The sequence below is a fragment of the Eptatretus burgeri genome, chromosome 12 (assembly GCF_056783735.1).
Source record: "Eptatretus burgeri isolate ZD-2024b chromosome 12, Ebu_testis_v1, whole genome shotgun sequence".
In the NCBI taxonomy this organism is placed as follows: Eukaryota; Metazoa; Chordata; class Myxini; order Myxiniformes; family Myxinidae; genus Eptatretus; species Eptatretus burgeri.
In genome coordinates, this window is record NC_140972.1 from 7,548,273 (window position 1) to 7,567,933 (window position 19,661).

General features: G+C 44.4%; 1 protein-coding gene across 12 annotated transcripts in view; it reads right to left on the reverse strand.

The window, feature by feature from the left end:
- Window positions 1-19,661, reverse strand: part of KATNAL2 (katanin catalytic subunit A1 like 2) — a 130,693-nt gene that overhangs the window by 30,666 nt on the left and 80,366 nt on the right. For 11 of the 12 annotated variants that reach the window (XM_085849383.1, XM_085849377.1, XM_085849378.1 and 8 more), the window contains 2 exons: window positions 6,745-6,790; window positions 6,465-6,585 (listed from right to left, as the gene is read on the reverse strand). In XM_085849383.1, coding sequence (XP_085705509.1) covers window positions 6,465-6,585; window positions 6,745-6,790 — 167 coding nt within the window. Of the gene's footprint in view, window positions 1-6,464; window positions 6,586-6,744; window positions 6,791-9,849; window positions 10,969-19,661 lie in introns of those variants that run through there. The other variant, XM_085849385.1, reaches the window with a different exon arrangement.

Genomic DNA, 19,661 nt, shown 5'->3' on the forward strand with positions numbered 1-19,661 from the left:
CCATTTACGCAGTGTGTCTATTACACCACCCTATATAACAACTGCATTCATTCTTTATTCTTGTTGTTTGTGTTTTATGACATCTTTAGAAACAGGAAGTTTCCTGTTTGGAATGATTTTAAATTTTGTTTCATTGCCAGACAGGTAGACAGAGTAAAACATAGGAGCAATACCCCTGGGCACTCACCTGGTAGCGGCTAGATAAGATAACAAGGGAACCACTGGTCGGCATGGATAACCCTCAAAATATGTAATGGAGAAGAAAGTAAATACTGATGGATTGTTTTTTTTAATGCCATGAACAAACGTTGATACATCACAGGTGATAAAGGTTGTGGTCAAGTTTCATTGAAATTGTGTGTGTGGTTTTAGAGAAGAAAACAAATACATATTTTGGGGGGCAACCCCTCCCCCCCAACCCCCTCAGAAGAACCCCTTAGATAGCAGTTTTTTAATATCGTGAACAAACATTAGTACATCATGGGTGATGAAGGTGATGGTCAAGTTTCATCGGAATTATGTGTGCAATTTCTGAAATGAAAGCAAATGCCTATTTTGGGGGACAACCTCACCTCCCCCCCCCCTGTGGACCCCCTCAGACCCCGACTTCTAAAATATGATGAACAATCTTTGTTACATCACGAGTGATGAAGGTTGTAGTCAAGTTTTATCAGAATTGTTTGTGTAGTTTCTGAGAAGAAAGCAAATACCTATTTGGGGGGGCAACCCTCCTCCCGTATACCCTACTAGACCCAGCTAATTTTTTAATGGCGTGAACAAACTTTGGTACATCACGGGTGATGACTGTTGCAGTCAAGTTTCATGGAAATTGCGTGTGTACTTTTTAGTCAGGGAGCATCATAAGTCCCGTGGGATTTTTGGTATGAAAGCAAACCACCATGCTCGACTCTTCAAGTGGACCCTAATGATTCATAAAAAAGCTTTGTGGCACTCTGGGGAATGGTGCGAATGTGTATTTTGAACACATTTAACATTTTTTGAAGAATGACTATTTTATGCCGCTTAAAAAGTAACATAATGTCACCCTGACCCCTCCATATACCACTAATTTTGTCATATTTGGTATCAAATTGACCGGCATGAACCTCTGCATACTCATAGGTCATTTAATCGTCATTATATGAGCCATATCATGAATAAATCACACAAAAATCAAAATTTTGACCATATTTCGACTTCGGTTTCATCGTCCGCAGTTCACCAAAATACCTTTTTCTCAACATTGTGCTCACCAATCTGCTAATGAATAGTATCACAACGTACCTATGTTATCACTAGTTCTTTTGATATTTTATACATATCATTCACTTGATAATTCAACGAGATATACCTAAAAATGTAACCCTACCCCCTCATGAATCAGAAGGTTACTCTTTCCGACATCTGTAAGTTTTGATGAATGATTTTGTAAACACATGCCACAAATCCTACTGTAGATTATTAGGTTGAGGTAGTCTTCCCATATGACTATAGTAACCATGGTATCCACTAATATAAGAATTTTCTCTCTTTCAGATGTGATGCTGCAGAAGAGCCACAAGATGATATATTCAATGCCATATAGCTGATTCTGTTTAAAAACATACTTTTATGTTTTTCACTGTTATGTTTTTCAGATGCAGCAGAACATCTGACAAGAACAGAAAGGGTCATCGGTAGTTTGTAGACACTACATTGGAACTCCAGCATACTATCCCTCTCTTGTACCCAGTGACGGCTTATTGCGTATTCCGCTATTGCTAACAAATGCTTCCACATTCTAATACATCACCTTGTCAACATCGAAATGGAGTCAGCACAAAAACTGTATTTCCTCCAGAGAAAGTTGCGAGAGTAGACACTGACTATTCCTTGTGTATTATTTGCCAAACAAAAAGTGCCGCAACATTAGTTCAGAGTCCCAGTGCTTACGAGAAGATATTACTCTGTATCAGAGAGCGAGCTAAGTACGGTGACAGAGACTATCCCGAAATCAGCCGGCGACTTGGAAATGTCTCCAGCCAGGACCTGCAGGAAAAATCTGCATCATGGCACAGGAAATGCCAGCAGAATACTGTTCATGCTGGAATGCTCAACAGAGCAAAAGGACACTACGAGAAACGATTATCATCCAAAGGAATCCATGATGAAAAATCCTCTCAGGCCACAACTACATTTACACGCTCTCATTCAACCCCATACAAGAGAGACCTGTGTTTCCTCTGTGATCTTGGAGCAACGCGTACTAATTCACTACATCTACTCGCCGCTGGAAACGCAAGTGTTTTTCTTAAGGAAGCCATTGCAAAAAGTGGAGACGAACAGCTTCGTGTGAAGCTCAGTACTTCAATAAACCCCACAGACGCACATGCCATTGATGTTAAATACCACAAGCGATGTTGGGCAATTCATGTAACAAATGTTTGGTGTGTCAAGAAATCATCAGAAGTTCCTCAAGCCAGTATTGTAGTTGAGGTTGCAGCAGAAATTGAGTTCCTGAGCCGAGCAGAAGGCATGATGTTGGATGGAAAGATCCTCAACATGGGTGAACTCCAAGACACTTTCACTGCAATAAGATCTGCTAACAATGTGACCCATCCAGAATGCCCCCGCAAGGTAATCAAGCAACTGCTGCAGAACGAAATACCCAGTATAGAGTTCAACAAACTGAAGCGCATCAATGGGCCAGAACGTTGCACAATCAAAACTACCAGGGATGAAGCCATTAACTGGATGGAGGAAACAGAGATGGGGATGGAATCGGACACGAGGGTGCGATACAAAGCATCTTCAATTTTGAGGAGAGCGATACGCAAGGCCGACAAATGGACATTCACTGGAAACTTATCTGACTCTACGAGCGAGCATGTTCCAGAAGAACTCTACATATTTTATAGATGGTTAATCCAGGGCCCAAACACAACATTGTCAACAGACAAGGAATACTTCGTCGTCAACAAGCATGCCATCAGTCTGGCACAAAGTACTGTGGCGAAGTACTTGTCACCACAACAAGTTGGAAACAAGGTAACGAAGACCTTCAAAATGACACACAAGATGCAACAGCAACTGGGTATCGGAATAGCCATGAGGCAAGCCACCAGGAGCAAAAAAGTTGTTGATATGCTACATAAGTTCGGAGTGTCTGTGGAGTACAACAGATTACTCAGAATAGAAGGGCAGATAGCGTCTACCGTACTTCAGAGAATGGCAATAAAAGATGGCCTTTACATGCCCCCAGACATTGTGATGGGAGGATACTTGTTCTTTGCAGTCGACAATGTCGATTTTGCGGAGGGCACTACCGACGGAAAAAGAAACCTTCATGCTTCAGCAATGGCGATTTACCAGAGGTGTGATCCAGGCGATGAGATTCCAAAGCTTGAACTAACTGGACCAGCCCCGATGCGTTCAATCACAGATCTACCAAGCATAACCACAAAGCTGGTGGACTGTCCAAAACCAACAGCAAAGCCTCAGAGTCCATCCTATGCATCATTCTGCGTCAGAGAAGGTACCAACAAATCGGAGTATCTACCCGATGTTGCCTGGCTGATGGGACGAACCTTACGCAGGTTCGAACAGAAAGAAGACGTGTTACCACATCCGAGTAGCGAAGAACATGAGGAAGTGGTTTCGGCTACTCCTGGACAGATTCCAACGTGGTCGGCATATCATTCGTTGGTGTCTACAAAGTTGCCCCTGACAAGAGTTGGAACACCGCCACTCATAGCAGCACCCACACACGAGTGGAATATGCTCCTGACTGGACTGATGCAGGCACAAGGAATCGGTACCAAAGTAGTCGGCCCAAATCACAAGACTGTGGTTTCACTGGATATGGGATTGTACATTGTACAAGCCTGCAAAACAGCTCCAGATGGCCTGCAATGACATGGATCACCTGATTCTTCGCCCAGGGGAACTTCACATCGTGATGGCCCAACTCGGATGCATTGGGTGCTACATTGAGAACAGTGGATTGGACTTTTGTTGGACAGAGGCAGACCTATATGGACCTGTAACGGTTCGACAAATCCTTGAAGGAAAGCATGTGAAGAGAGGATTGAATGCTCACATGATCACTTTGCAGTCCTTGTTCACATTGCATCAGCAAGCATTCTTCGAGAGTGAAAGTGATCTGCTCAAGGACCTCTCAGCAGCTGCTGACGATTTGGCTCTCATGTTTGTCAATCAAGATCCCGAAGAGATGAGGAAAGCCCATTCAGCTATGGTAAATATCATCGACTCAGAGCAAGTGATGGACAAAATCGATCGTTTTGACGCACAGGACAAGTCTGGACCAGGCACACTCGTACTGCAGCAGTATATGCAGATGGTCATGGACATGATCCTGTTCATACGAGCTGTTGGAACAGGTAACTGGAAACTGCACCTCACGGTCCTCGAGTCATTCACAAAGCACTTCTTTGCACATGACAAGCTTGTCTATGCTCGCATGATTCCCCTGTATCTGGTCGACATGGAGTCTGTGAAGGAAAACGACAAAGAAGTCTACCAAGAGTTTGAGAATGGAAACTGGGTTGTAAACAAGAATCGCCATGTACCATTCTGTGCCATTGGGGCTGATCACGCCCTGGAGCATGTGAACAGAATGATGAAGGTTACCGGTGGCCTTGTCGGTATCACACTCAACAGTAGTGCTCATACAAAGTTCTTCATCATCGCTCCAGAACTGGCGAGACTCGCTGCAGAAGCCTACAAAGTGGCTGGAGTGATGCCCAATGATAATGTACAGCATCACGCATGCTCACCTGCAGTACTGTCGAGACAAGAGAAAAACATTGAAGCATTGACATAAACAATACAAAGCTTCACTAATCCATTCACGGATCATACCAAGGAGCTCACCAACTTCGTGACGAAGGACGTTATGCCTGATAATGTGAAGAATGACCTCATCACACAACCTAAAGTCGGCCAAGCTCTATTTGAGGCATTCGTTGCAAACCGCATCACAACGACAACAGTGAATCTGTGGGCTACAATGAAGAAATGCCAGCTGTAGACTTGGAAGACAACTGCGAAAACTCGCAGCACTCAACCGACGACGACGAGGATGAAGTACCAGACGAACACGATAACGATAATGACAGCGACGAGCTCTTTGGATGAGAGCTGACTGCCATGGGACTTATGCATATGTATGAACTCGGGGGTAGGGTTACATTTTGAGGTATATCTCGTTGAATTATCAAGTGAATGATATGTATAAAATATCAAAAGAACTAGTGATAACATAGGTACGTTGTGATACTATTCATTAGCAGATTGGTGAGCACAATGTTGAGAAAAAGGTATTTTGGTGAACTGCGGACGGTGAAACCAAAGTCGAAATATGGTCAAAATTTTGATTTTTGTGTGATTTATTCATGATATGGCTCATATAATGACGAATAAATGACCTAAGAGTAGGCAGAGGTTCATGCCGGTCAATTTGATACCAAATATGACAAAATTGGTGGTATATGGAGGGTCAGGGTGACATTATGTCACTTTTTAGGTGGTGTAAAATAGTCATTCTTCAAAAAATGTTAAATGTGTTCAAAATACGCGTCCGCACCATTTCCCAGAGTGCCACCAAGCTTTTTATTAATCATTAGGGTTCACTTGAAGAGTCGTGCATGGTGGTTTGCTTTCATACCAAAAATCCCACGGGACTTTATTTTGTGCAAGATGCTGCCTGACTATTTGGAAAAGAAAGCAAATATATATTTTGGGGGGCAACCCCCCCCCCCTTACACACCGTTAGACCCTGATTTTTCTCATGTCATTAACAAACTTTGGTACACCCTGGCTGCTGAAGGTTGTCATCAAGTTTCATCAGAATTACAATTATTGTTTCTAAGAAGAAAGCAACACTCTCTTTAGGGGGAGCAACCCCTGTAAACTCCCTCTGTAGACCTCCTCAGACCCTGATTTTTTTTGTTAATGCCATGAACAAACTTTGGTACATCATGGGTAATGAACATTGTGGTAAAGTTTCAGAGAAGAAGTTGAAAGTATTTGTGGATGGACGGACGGACAGACGGACGGATGGACTGATGACGCACCATCCCATAAGCTCCCAGGAACTACGTTCTAGGTGAGCTTAAAATTATCTCATTCCTCTCTGGGCATGCTTGATCTGGACAAATTCACAGTCAAAGTACTGTTGAACTACAGGTTTGTTTTGCGATTCAGGATCAAAATATAACATTCGATTTTAATTAAGTTTTTCCTCAATCATAAACTAGTGTGTTTGTAGATAGACAGACGGACGGACATGAACCAATTGCTTAAACTCGCTTTTCGCTCCGCGTGCGCCGTAAATATGTGAGAAATCTGAAACCACAAAAACCCAAACTCTGAAAGGTAATCATCGATGGTTGTCTATCTTCAAATGGAAATGAAATATTCAGATTGCTCACAAAGTGTCCTTATAATCATTGTAGTGTCATCACCTGTGTGCACCCTGAAGTGGAATAGCCTTGTCTCTGTTCTCCAGGCACCTTTTGGCAAAATTTTAAACCAGGCTGGCACGAAATGACTTTGGATGGACGCTTCGATCTGAAGGCCGAGCTCCTGCGTGACACATATTAGAGGAATCTTAAAAGTGCCAGATTCGCCGTGTTTACACGGTTTACATGTTTACTTTAAGATAAAGTGAAGTTTTCATATTTCGCTGAAATATAAATAAAGATGAGTTTATTGCGAATAGTATACAATGGAGAGCAAACTTACTTTGGGACGTTCTCTCGGTACTTTGATGACAGCCGTTCATTTTCAGCTTGGTGACGGGGAAAAAGAAACAAAATGCAAATGAACATTATATGATGTACACATAAAAATCACAACTGAAATCCAAGGTTTACACAATGACAAACTTGGGGATGGAAAGGATTATGGGGAGAGGAAAATCGACACTAATCAATGTCAATGTGTGTATGTGTGTCAGTGTGTCTCCAGAACTAAAAAAAAAAACTTAGCAGCCTGAAACTTTGCACGCATACTAAAAAAAACTCCAAGGAAGTGCAAGAGTGAAAATTTGGTGTTTGGGTTCATTTAAACACCCCTTTTGAAGATAATTAACGGCCTAATTTAGTTATATCCTTTATAAGGCGATCCTTGGCCACCTAGCTGTTTGGGGGTCTTAAGGCATTTCCTAAGTAACCTCACTGGGGGTCTGAATGCGCCATGTTCTTTGGCCTGTTCAAACATGCCTTGACTTGTAACAGGCCGCAACGATTTTTGAACGAAAAAGTGTTTGTTTTTTTTCACTTTCCTCACTCATAGGAAAAGCTACGAATCGCTGCATACATCGCTCATTGTATGCATCATTCATTCCTCACTCATTTCACTTTCCTCACTTGCCTGTTCATCATAGCTACAGAAAGCTGTATACATCGCTTTTGTAAGTACTATAAGTTTTCAAATTAGGAGCTTGGAGCGATTTCATGCATTATGTGATATGATTTTCCACGATCTACTCTCACGGACTAATTAAAGTATATCATCGAAATATTATTTCAGTTTTGAGGATTGGACATCGTCCGGATTGAATAAGTGTCAAAATCTGATAATTTAAAGAAATAACGAGTCATATAACAAAAGCCAATATACAGTTAAGCCCAAAATTATTCATACCCTTACCAAATTTGGAGTATTTTGAATCGTGTTATTTGAGGAATGAGTTTCTTCTGGATTAAGTTACATAAGAATGTGACAAACAGTTGAAAGAATCACTGCAAGAGACATTTCAAGAAATACATTGTTTCGGGGGTATTTTATTGATAGATTTACAAAAAAATTTCGTGTCCAGAATTATTCATACCCTTACTTAAGGCCCGGTCACACCTTGACGTTTTAGCCAGCGATGGCAACGTATTAAAATGCATCTAAAACGCTGGCTTACGTTGAACTTTTGATGTTTTTTTTAAAAGATTCGGACGTATTCATAGCGACTTGGTCTTATGTATAACGCATTGGTAACGGACACAGAACGTTTCGTTGTGTTATAGATAACTTATACCAACGAATGTTGAACCTGTTGTCGGCCTACACAACCGATGCCCAACGATAGTCTAACTCAGGCATAGCGCGTTGCACGCATCGCCGACGATGTCGTGACGTAGCCTATTAAAAGGCTGACGCACAACGATTCGAATCATAACTGCCGTAGAAATGGAAGTGTCAACATCGCGGTCACACCTTGGCGATCTTGCCAGCGTATGCCGACCTAAGAAAAATGTGTCTAAAACGTTGGGGCACGTCGAATACGGTATGAGTAAGTTTGGTATACGTGAGTAGAACGCTAAAGTACGCTATCATACGTCGTAGTAAGTAGAGTACGTCAAGAAATTTTAAACATGTTCAAAATTTTACGACATACTCGGCGTATGACACACGTTCCGCATGCGATGGGGATAAGTTGTACACACGATATGTGGACGCTTACACACGTCCACAAAGGCTACTTATAAGCTCCTCATAAGTCGAAACACGTCGCGGTAAGGTCTTTTTTATGCGAAACTTATTTCTAACTTATGTTTGACGTGCTTTGAACCAATTCTTTACGTAGTCCCAGCACACATCGACGTATGTAGACGTATTCCAATGACGTCTTCCGGTCGACATAAAAAAAATAAATTAACGTGTTTCTAGCTTACAACTGCCATATAAAGACGTGTTCCCAGCGGTTTTGGGAATTGGTATATAAAAATGCTGCTCATAAAAGGGGAACCCAACAGTGTTTTCGAGTCCTTTTTGAGTCGATGTCCATGTCAGCAGTAACAGAATCAGTATCAGTATTAGTAGTAGTTTGTTCATGTTGGCAGTAGTAGGTGAGTGTGAGGGGGAGGGTGTGGGTTATGATGGATCATCCTTGCGTTTAACGATTTAACGATTTAAATGATAAACTCAACGATTTAAATGGCTGCATCTCCACTATTGAAAGTAGACGCTTGCACTCAACAATTGGATTTTTTTTTTTACACTCAACGACTTTTAAACGGTACCACTCAGCTCGTTTCATTGTTTACAATGAACGATTTAAATTGCTGTCACTCGCCTTTGTTTTTTGACGCTGGGGTTTGGAAATTTGAGGCGTTTCTTCTGAACGTGTTAAAACGCTCAAACTCGACTATTTTAAATAGACGCTGCCGATGGACAATTGGAATCATAGCCAAGCTAGACATCGAAGTGTGAACATCCTCGTCATGCCGAAGAAAAGTTTGAAGAATGCTGCAAATAAGTGTCCTGGCCGTGGCCGTGGACGCTGACGCAAGGACGATCCATTATACCGACGTCTTTCAGCCTATGAGTAACTTAAAAAGTAACGTCTGTCGACGTGTGGCAACGATCGCGTAACGTGCCAACAACAAGTTAATCATAGGTTTGAAATAAGTTTCGGTACGCTAAACATTACCTCGGCGTGTCTCAACTTATGATTAACTTACAAGTAGCATGTGTTGACGTCTGTCAACGATCGCAGACCGTGCATACAACTTGTGGCCAGCGTCGCGGAACGTGTGAGTCATACGCCGGCATACGTCGTGAAATTTCAAGCATGAAAAAATTTGAGGACAACCAAAAAGTACAACGTTTAAAGCCAACGTACAGCGACGTATGGCAGTGTTTTTCAGCGTGCTCTCAATGTTATCAAAACTTACCCATAACGTATTCAACGTGTGGCAGCGTTTTAGAAAAAAAATTCAAAAATCGGCATACGTTGGCTAAAACGTCAAGGTGTGACCGGGCCTTTAGATCAGTTCAAAGTCACATTCAGTAATCAATGGAAAAGCCTCTGTTTGTGATTACAGCCTCCAAACGGTTTTTATACTTGCTCACAAGGTTTTTGCATGTCGCTACAGGGATTTTGGCCCACTCCTCCTTCGCGAAGGTCTCCAGGTCTTTGAGGTTGGAAGGTTTCCATGCCATTACTCCGGTCTTGAGCTCCCTCCACAGATTCTCGATTGGGTTGAGGTCCGGACTTTGGCTTGGCCACTCCAGAACGTCGACATCATTATCCCGGAACCATTTCTTGACTGACTTGGCGGTGTGTTTTGGATCGTTGTCCTGCTGATATGTCCAATGCTCCCCGAGGTGAAGTTTCTCTGCGGACTGTTTGATGTTTTCCTCAAGGATCTTGATGTACTGCTCCTTTTTGATGATGCCATCCTCTTTGACGAGATTTCCGGGCCCACTGGCTGAGAAACATCCCCAAAGCATTATGCTCCCGCCTCCATGCTTGACGGTCGGGACTGTGTTCTTCGGGTTGTATGCTTCACCTTTCTTTCGCCAAATGAAAGAAATATCTCTGTGCCCGAAAAGCTCCATTTTCGTCTCAACTGACCACAGAACTGAGGACCAAAAGCTTGGATCTTTGTCCAGGTGAGCTTTTGCAAAGGCTAGACGAGCATTTCTGTGCCTGGGATGGAGGAGTGGAATCTTTCTTGGTCGGCATCCATGGAGACCCCCCTGGTGCAACGTCCGCTGGAGTGTCTGCCTTGATATATTGGTCCCAGACTCGCTAAGGTTGTGCAGGAGAGCCTTAATAGTGATCCGTGGATTGTTGTTGGCCTCTCACTATACTTTTCTTGCCAGACGAGGCGACACATTTGGCTTCCGACCACGTCCTTCAATGTTTTTTACAGTGTGGAACTCCTTGTACTTCCTAATTATGCTTTGTATGGTGGCAACTGGCACTCGGAACTACTTCGAAATAGCTTTGTAGCCTTTCCCCTCCTTGTGAGCATTCACAATTCACAATCGAAGGTCCTCACTGACTTCTTTCTTCTTCGCCATGCTGACAATGACCTGAGAATGATTGCATCAGCTCCCCTTAATGTGTAGTCTAAAAGCAGATTGTTGTTCTCTAACATTCCTCACTGTACATTCATTAGACCACATCGGTAATGCATTCAGATTGTCTGCACACATCTTGGAATAATTGCATAACATTATAAAGAATCTTAGGAATATCAAAAGCATGTGCATTATCACAAACAGTGGCCTTAATTCTGAGACTTGGTATGGGGTATGAATTAATTTGGGTGGACCCCCAAACTGATGTACCACGTGACACGAGCACAGATAAGCAGGTAAGATGGTGGGTAATCTGCAATGTTTATTTCACGAGCGATTGAACTTTGCGATGTCTCAGGGTTGTTCTGCATTAAGCTGCAACTCTTTTGTGGATAAAGTCATTATTTGAACGAATTCGTTTTATTTCATAAACTGCTGCTGTGTGTGGTGAAGACCGGCTTTAAAGTTAAAAGGATCTTATATGATGTGCAGTGACAGCCTGCCCAACCATTCCGAATCAACCATTTAATTGGAGTGCTTGCATGAGTGCTTAAGCCACTTGCCGAATGCCTTACAGTCGATTGTGGAACTGCGCTACGTCCTTCTGAGCGAATCGTTCACTCACGGCGGATGCTTTTGACCACCACGTCATTCAGAGCGACTGGTTTGTGCTCCATCACCCTGATCGAGTAGTTCGTGCTCCGTCATCCTCGAGTAGTTCGTGCTCCATCACCATGAGCGAGTGGTTCGTGCTCGGTCACCATGAGTGAGTGGTTTGTGCTTGGTCACCATGAGTGAGTGGTTCATGCTCTGTCACCCTGAGCGAGTGGTTCATGCTCCGTCGCCCTAAGTAAGTGGTTCGTGTTTTGTAGCCCTGAGCGAGTGGTTCTTTCGCCCTCGCACTGAGTGAGTGGTTCATGCTCCCTCGCCCTGATTAAGCGGTTCGTGCTCCACCACCCTAAGCGAGTGGTTCGTGCTCCCTTGCCCTGAGTAAGTGGTTCGTGCTCCCTTGCCCTGAGTAAGTGGTTCATGCTCCACCACCCTAAGCGAGTGGTTCGTGCTCCATCGCCGCGAGTGGTTTGTGCTCCATCGCCATGAGCGAGTGGTTCGTGCTCCATCGCCATGAGCGAGTATTTTGTACTCTGTCGCCCTGAGCGAGTGGTTTGTGCTCCATCATCCTGAGTGAATCGTTGTGAAATAACACCCGATTTACGAGCCATTTGCCGTATTAACGTGTTTTCTAATTACTGAGCCAAATGTTGTTTTCCATCTGTCACACGCAGCTGTTTATAAAGATTAATGTTTGTGAACATATTGGAGTTGTGGGAGTAGAGGGAGGAATTTCATTGCACAATTCGGATTGTATAGAGTTGCTTGGTCCGTGGACGTGTAGGAGACATCGTGATGTAATTTCAGGAGCAAAATTGTGAGCTTAATTGTTACTTGCCACCACGCAGGGGGGGGGGGGGGCTTTGTTCATTAAGTAGGGATTAAGGCCAATTTCACCCAGTATGTAATTGCCCTCTGTGACCTTTTCCTACGTTTTTGCATTTATAAGCCAGAAATAAAAGAGCACGTCCTTAAAACGGCGACAATCGAGCCGCACGTCCAAGCAGGCAAGAAGCCCCGCCTTCCCAGCTTCGTTTCAGCAAATCACATCCTCGAGGCTTATGATTGGTCAGTGTGATGTGAAAGAGTGGGTGAGGGCATGATGGGAGAACGGTGAGGACACGGTTTTTGGGAGAATATGGTTTGTGGAGGAATATGGATGAGATGGAGGATCTCGTTTTTTTCTCTCCTCAGTACGACGAAATGACTGTGTGATTCTCGTGTTCGTGCTGGTGCATTTCCAACGTGCTGGGCAAAACGCAAGCCATTCCTGTTTGGCTGAGTCATGAAGTTGTACGATTATGAGAAAGAGAGGAAGAGGAGTGTGCGTCTCAGCGAACTCAGCATTATCCCGTTGTGTGTTCAAGGGGAAAGGTGGGCGATCGCTGTGCGCAGACCTCATGGAAAAGAGGAATATTTGGCATATTCGTTCATGAGAAGAGGCCGCACGGCGGTTCCTGAGCCCTGGCGTTGAATACCGCTTCACAAATTATCGCACGTACATTTTCCCATCCAGAGAGCGGCTCGTCGCCATTTTGGGAACATCTTCCCACGCAGGACGACGCAGTTTGACCCCAAAGCTCATAAAAAGACCATCTCTGGACAAAGCTAAGAGCCAGAATAAAGAGAGGATTTTCTTTTCTTTTCCCCTTGTCTGGATTAAAGTCCATGTGTAGAGACCACTTGACTTTCAGCTTTAATTTACCTCGCCTAATTTACCAGCCTAATTTACCTCTTATTACATCTTGAATTTTTACCACCGCCACCGAAGGTGAAGGAGGTTATGTTTTCACCCCTTTCTGTCTGTTTGTTTGTGTACAGGATATCTGAAAAAGTTGTGGACGGATCCGGATGAAATTTTGTTGCCAGGTTCGGTGTGTGACAAGGAAGAAATGATTTGATTTTGATGAAGATCCGAATCTGGATCTGGATATGAGAATTATTTAATTTTTAAAGTGATTCTTCACCATTGAGAGATCGGGCCAAAAAAAATATAGAACTGTATAGCATGATATTTAAAAAATGTATTGGGCCTGATATGTTCTCGGGGATCAGACATGATGTGGCGGAGGTATGTGCTCTCCCAATTGCCCTTCTAGTTACCATTGTAAATATTTGATCGATGTTCGTTAAACCCCCGTGTATATTTTAAGTTGCTTGTGTTGTCTATTTGGTGTGGACTCGAGATAAACCCCTTGTGCTGTGCTTCCATCGTATACGCGAATTTGCCACTCCATACCCTCCCACACACCATAATCTCCAAGGATTACGTGTTCGCCTCGAAGGAAAACCGCTCGGCGACCCGGCCGGGTCGGTGTTAACCGCCCGTCCATGACAAATGGGTTGGGGGAATTAACCTCACCACCATGGCTGCGACAATGTATAAATGCAATGTTGTTTTTCGGTGAAAGCTACTCATGGTTTTTAGGTTGTTGCCGAAATGAGCTGTGTGTGTGTGTGCGTGTGTGTGCGTGTGCGTGTGCGTGTGCGTGTGTGTGTGTGTGTGTGTGTTGTTCATAAAACATTACTCTCTTTCTCTGTGTCCCATCCTTACTCTACCTCCTCCTAAAACAGTGAAACACCCTCCTCCCACACCTCTCTCTGTCTGTCTCTGGACATATCCAGACGGTGGTTATGTCTGGACAGTGTTTGTCTCGATATGTTTCTGTGCAGGGTTTGTCTCCGAACATGCCCGGGCGGTGTTTAATTCCGGACGGGAGTTTGTCTCCAGACGTGTCCGAGTGGTGTTTGTATCCAGGCGGTGTTTGTCTCTGGACGCATCTGGGCGGTGTTTGTCTCTGGACGTGTCCAGGCGGTGTTTGCCTCTGGACCTGTCCGGGCAGTAATTAATGCTGCACCGCATGTCTGCCTTCCCTTACTCTCACCTCGCACTGTCTTCCCTTCCCCCACCCTTTCCCGCTCCCCTCCCTCATCTCTCCCCACTCTCTCTCTCCCTCACCCCTCTCTCCCTCTTCTTCTCCCTCCCCCCCTTTAGTATTCGCGTGAGCGAAGCGCCGGATGGTATTTGCGAGTTATAAATGAATAAGTAAATGAGAGCAGATAAAATAATTTGGATATCAGGATTGGGGGTTCAAGGAATGAGGTTTCAGTGTGTTCAGCCCTGGTGCCGAAAGTGGCCTGACTGTGTGAGCTCTGCACACCCCGGGTCAAGTAAGCAGTACTTGCACGCCCAAATGTTCTGATGGACTTGTGGGTGGTGGTGCTGTCAGGTGAGGAGGCAGCATTGTCCCTCTCCGATGAACTATACTCTGGTTACAGAGCATTGGTTCTGTCGAAGCAGTTTCTAGGCCAGGGTCATGCTGGCTGGTTTGCCATCCCTCTAAATCTCGTGTTGGCTTAACGGTTAAGGTAGCTGGCTTAAGATCTTAGCTTCTTTCGTTGGAGCCCCTGTTGGCCATTGAATTTACACGAGGAGAGGTTAAATGAACCTGTCATCCTTCCGAGGTCAGTGAAATGAGTACCAGTATACTGGTAATAGAGGGCACTACATCAGTGGCACGCCGCACCACCAGAAGATGAGGCAGCCAAACAGCCATCGGCTGCATTCAAATAAATAAAATAAAATAAATAAAGGGTGGGATAATAGCTCGCTGCCATGCCTCTCCCAGCAGGAGTTGGTGCAGGAATCTTGTAATTTGTTCATGGTGCCGGCAATAGCTCACCTACACTTCATGGATGCCACTGTTGGATCTTTAACGTCCACCAACTCTTGCCGGCAGACGAGATGCCCAGTTTAACGTCCATCCGAGGGACGGCACACACATTGATGAATCACCCTGCCTGTGAGAACATTATCCCTTTACCAACGCACAAATGAACACCCTCAACTTGCACTTGATGATTCTCCTATTCTTCTCAACGGATTCTCAACTGCCTGTCTTTCTTCACTTCGCCGACTCTATTCTCCCCACTTTCTTAACTCTCAGGTGTTTCTCTTTCTCATTCTCACTCTCACTCTTTCTGAGCAAAGTTATAACTTTAAAAGGGAAAGAAGTGCCATTCCAATGGTACTCAATAAGAAAGGAGTACCTATTGCTACTCTTGAAGAAGTTGGCCGTCATAGCTAATGATAACTAATCAAAATGACAACAAGTAAATTGCACAAACATTGGACACACTTTACATTCTGGGTGGAATAAGATACTGCACAATTCTACAGTTGGCAAGGAAAGGGGTTTCATAACTTTTCGGAGATAATATATTTTGTATCAATACTCTGATAAACGAGTAAACATATCTTCCTGATAATGATGTAATATCGCAACTGATGGTGTAGCTAAGGGTACTCTGACGGATCAGTAATACATACCACATAATTGGAGAGGTTGAGGTCTATTCTTTGGTAAAAGGTAACTGAAATTAAAAAAAAAAGTATGATGCTGTATAAAAAGCAGAGAGCTAGCTGTATGTGTGGGGCTGAGTGAAGGAATATCAAGGTTATTGATGAGAAGAAGTAGCTGAACAAATCGCTTGGTAAAACGGATGAATACGTGTTCTGACGGAGTGCACTGAACTTTGGCGGGGCGACATTGCCTCTGTAAGAACAACATCATATGAGAAGGCTTTGATCAGAGCCTTTTGGAATGGAAACAGCTTGGCTCGTTGGTGCGAGATGAATGAGACCACTGCCATTGACCTGGTGAAAGGTCAGGTTCAGGTATGGGAGCATGCACCAGAGCAGCGCGTCGCTACGTCCACTTTCCACCAGTACTCAAGGGGGCTCCGTCTGGCCATTCTCCTGGCAGATGCCTGGCCAATCCACATCTCCTTGAGATGCTGATCAACCTGCTGCAACCACGAGGCATGCGGTCGGCTAATTGGCGTCCTCCACTCACGAGGCTCCCTCGCTGAATCTGTTGAGCAGGATCAGCGTCAAGAAAATGAGCCACATGTCCATACAGACGCAGCTGACGCTCACGGACTATGCAGGTAACAAATCTCATTTGAATCTCTCTCAGCAACCGCTCAGTGGACACAAAGTCCAGCCAGCGATAGCTAAGGATTCTCCAAAGAGAACTGGTACCTAAGGAATTAAGTCTCCATCTCAGATCCCTGATCAGGGTCCAAGTCTCACATCTGTTGAGCAAGACTGGAAGCACCAAGGACCCGAAGACTCGGATTTTGTCCTTCCCCACAGGTACTGGCAGTGCCACACCAAATGATCCAGTGAATCCATGACTCCTCAGGCCCGACCCAGATGTCTATTGACCTCTGGCCCGCAGCCAGCAGCGACATGAATATCACTGCCAAGGTAAGTGAATCTCACCACGACCTCAACATCCTCACCACAAACAGGTACAGACAGGATGGCAGCATCCAAGATGTCATTGAAAGCCTGGATCTTAGTTTTGACCCAAGAAACCCGTAATCCCAGCGGCTCTGACTCCTCATTCAGCACCCCAAGGGCCCCTGAAAGGTTATCCAGTGTCTCCGCAAAGATGACTGCATCATCTGCGAAATCAAGGTCAGTGATCTCGACATTCCCAAATGATGCACCGCAGCTTGATCTCTCCGACATCCTCCCCGGAATGCAGTCCATACAAGCACTGAAAAGTGTGGGGGCCAGTACACACCCCTGACGAACTCCAATAACAACTAGAAATTATGAAGTCTGCGAAACAGTTTGCTTGACATCATCAACACAACACAACATCACCCAACATTATCCAACATCGCTAACATTGCCATAATCTTCGAATATACACAACAATCTTCCTAGATGTAAAGAAATACATAAATGTCTGACATACTAAGTGATTTCTTTTGATACTCTAGGCATATCAAGAAAAGAGAGGACTTACGATGTACCATGCGCACAGCCAAAAAAATAAATCATTTTATATTTCAAATATAGTGTCAACATCTCCACAAAGAACACCCATTGAACGATTAAAAAAAAACCCTTTAAATCAAACCGAAATCAATCCTAAATTAAACAGCGATTAAAAAACGAAATCTGCCAAATAATAATTAATTACTCATTGCAACAACAAATATCCTTCCTCATAAAAATACTACATAATATCCCACGAATGCTGCAAAACAGCTTCATTCAGAGGACACCATCAACACAAAAACACATGATCGAACATCGTCATCATCATCCAATATTCACAACAATCATCCGAGATATAGAGAAATATAGAGATATCTGACATACTTCGGAATTTCCTTTGATACTCCAGGCATATCAGGCAAAAGAGAAGACTTTTGATACACCAGGCACACTTGGAAAAAGGAAGCTTCACATATTTGATGTCAACAATACTGTTTTATGATGCCATCTATCTATAATTCCAGCAATCTGTGTGTGTGTGTGTGTGTGTGAGTGTCTGTGACCGCTGTTTCTCGACAACCGCTGGTCCGATCTAATTGAAACTTGCCAGATATATTGCTGGGGCCCTGAGGATGTGCCTTTCCAAGGTTTGATATTAATCGGACAAGTGCTTCCCAAGTTATGGCCATTATTTACCAAACCAATGACGAGACACGTTGTTGCGTGGGCGTGGCCGATGGGGAAGGGAAGCTCAGCCGCGTTCCTCATTAAAGGTTACAACGTACGGACTTCCAGATAATGATGACTTCGTGTATTCTAATAATTTCTCGATTTCTTATGCGCATTTATAGATAAACACAATGCCCCAAGTTATGATCGTTTTCATATTAGACGGTGCATACATTTCGGTAACATCAGAGTGCTGGTATGCTCCGAACCAGGAAGTAAATTTTTTTCCTCTCTTCTCTTCTCTTTTTGTTTTTCTTTGCGACAACATTGCGAAAAGGTAAAATACGTTGGCGCTAATTGAATAATTGGCCATTAAAACCTAAATTGCGAATCATCGTAACTGTGATATGCGAACTTCCGCGCCACGCACGTACGGGCACGCGAGAGCGAAGAAACGGCCTGTGTGGTTGTTGTTTCTTGCTCACGGTTGGAATATTTATTTATTTATTTGTTTATTTAATTTTTTTACGGGCAGGTGCTAGTATTACTAATTATTCATGCCATATCTCGAGAAAGCAATGAAATCGAATTTTTATTTTTTTGCCAAATAATAATTAACCACGAAGACCAAGAATCCTCCAGAGGGCATCCCGATTCACTGAATCGAATGCTTTGCAGAGATCAACATCAGCTGTGAAACTCTCATCTGCGTTCGGTGAGGACTTGAAGAGTAAGGATACGGTCAATCGTTGACCTCTTTGGTATAAAGCCTGACTGCTCTGGACGCTGGTGCTCAAGCAGATGGTGGCGAACCCTATCAAGAACAAGAAATATCTGAGCAAAGACCTTGCCCGGCACTGAGAGCAGCGTCACCCCTCGGAAGTTGTTGCGGTCCTGGCAATCACCCTTCCTTTTCCAGAGAGGGACAACAAGGCCTCTCTTCCAGTCAGTTGGGATGATGCCTGTGTTCCAGGCAGAGCACAGAACTGCATACAACGACACAAGTACAGTATTTCCACCAACATTGAGAAGTTCAGCATGTTTGATCCCAGGAGCTTTACCTCATTTCAACCGGTTCACCACAGCCTGTGTTTCCCCAAAGGGTAGATCACAGTTGATTGGAGGGCCAGAAACAGGAATAGTAACGCAGCGTGAAAGTTAGCGTGAAGCGGGTGGAGGCAGCATGAGGGACAGTGGTGGAGGCAGTGTGAGGGAAAGGGAAGGCAGTGTGAGGGGATGGGAAGGCAGCATGAGGGGAGGGGAAGGCAGTGCAAGGGGATGCAAAGGCAGCATGAAGGGAGGGGAAGGCAGTGTGAGGGGAGCAGGTGAGGGAGGCAAAGGGAAGACAGCGTGAGGGGAGCACAAGGTAAGGCAGTGTGAGGGGAGGTTCCATCCAGACATAACCACCGTCTGGACACGCCTGGAGATAACTACCATCTGGACATAACCACTGTCAAGATACGTGAAGGGAAAGCAGCATGAGGGGAGGTCAAGGTAAGTCAGTGTGAGAGGAGGGTCCGTTCAGACATAACCACTGTCCGCACACGTCCAGAGATAACTACCGTCCAGACGACAGGTATACGAAGGGGGGATGGGGGGGGAAGACGGGAGGAGAGAGAGGGGTGGAGGAGCGAGGAGGTAGAGAGACCGAGGAAGCAGGGGTGGGGGAAAGGAAGCAATGTGAGAGGAGGGCAAGAGAAGGCAGCGTGAAGGGAAGGCCGTGTGAAGGGAGGGTCCACCTGGAAATAACCACAGTCTGGACACTATGGAGATTACCACA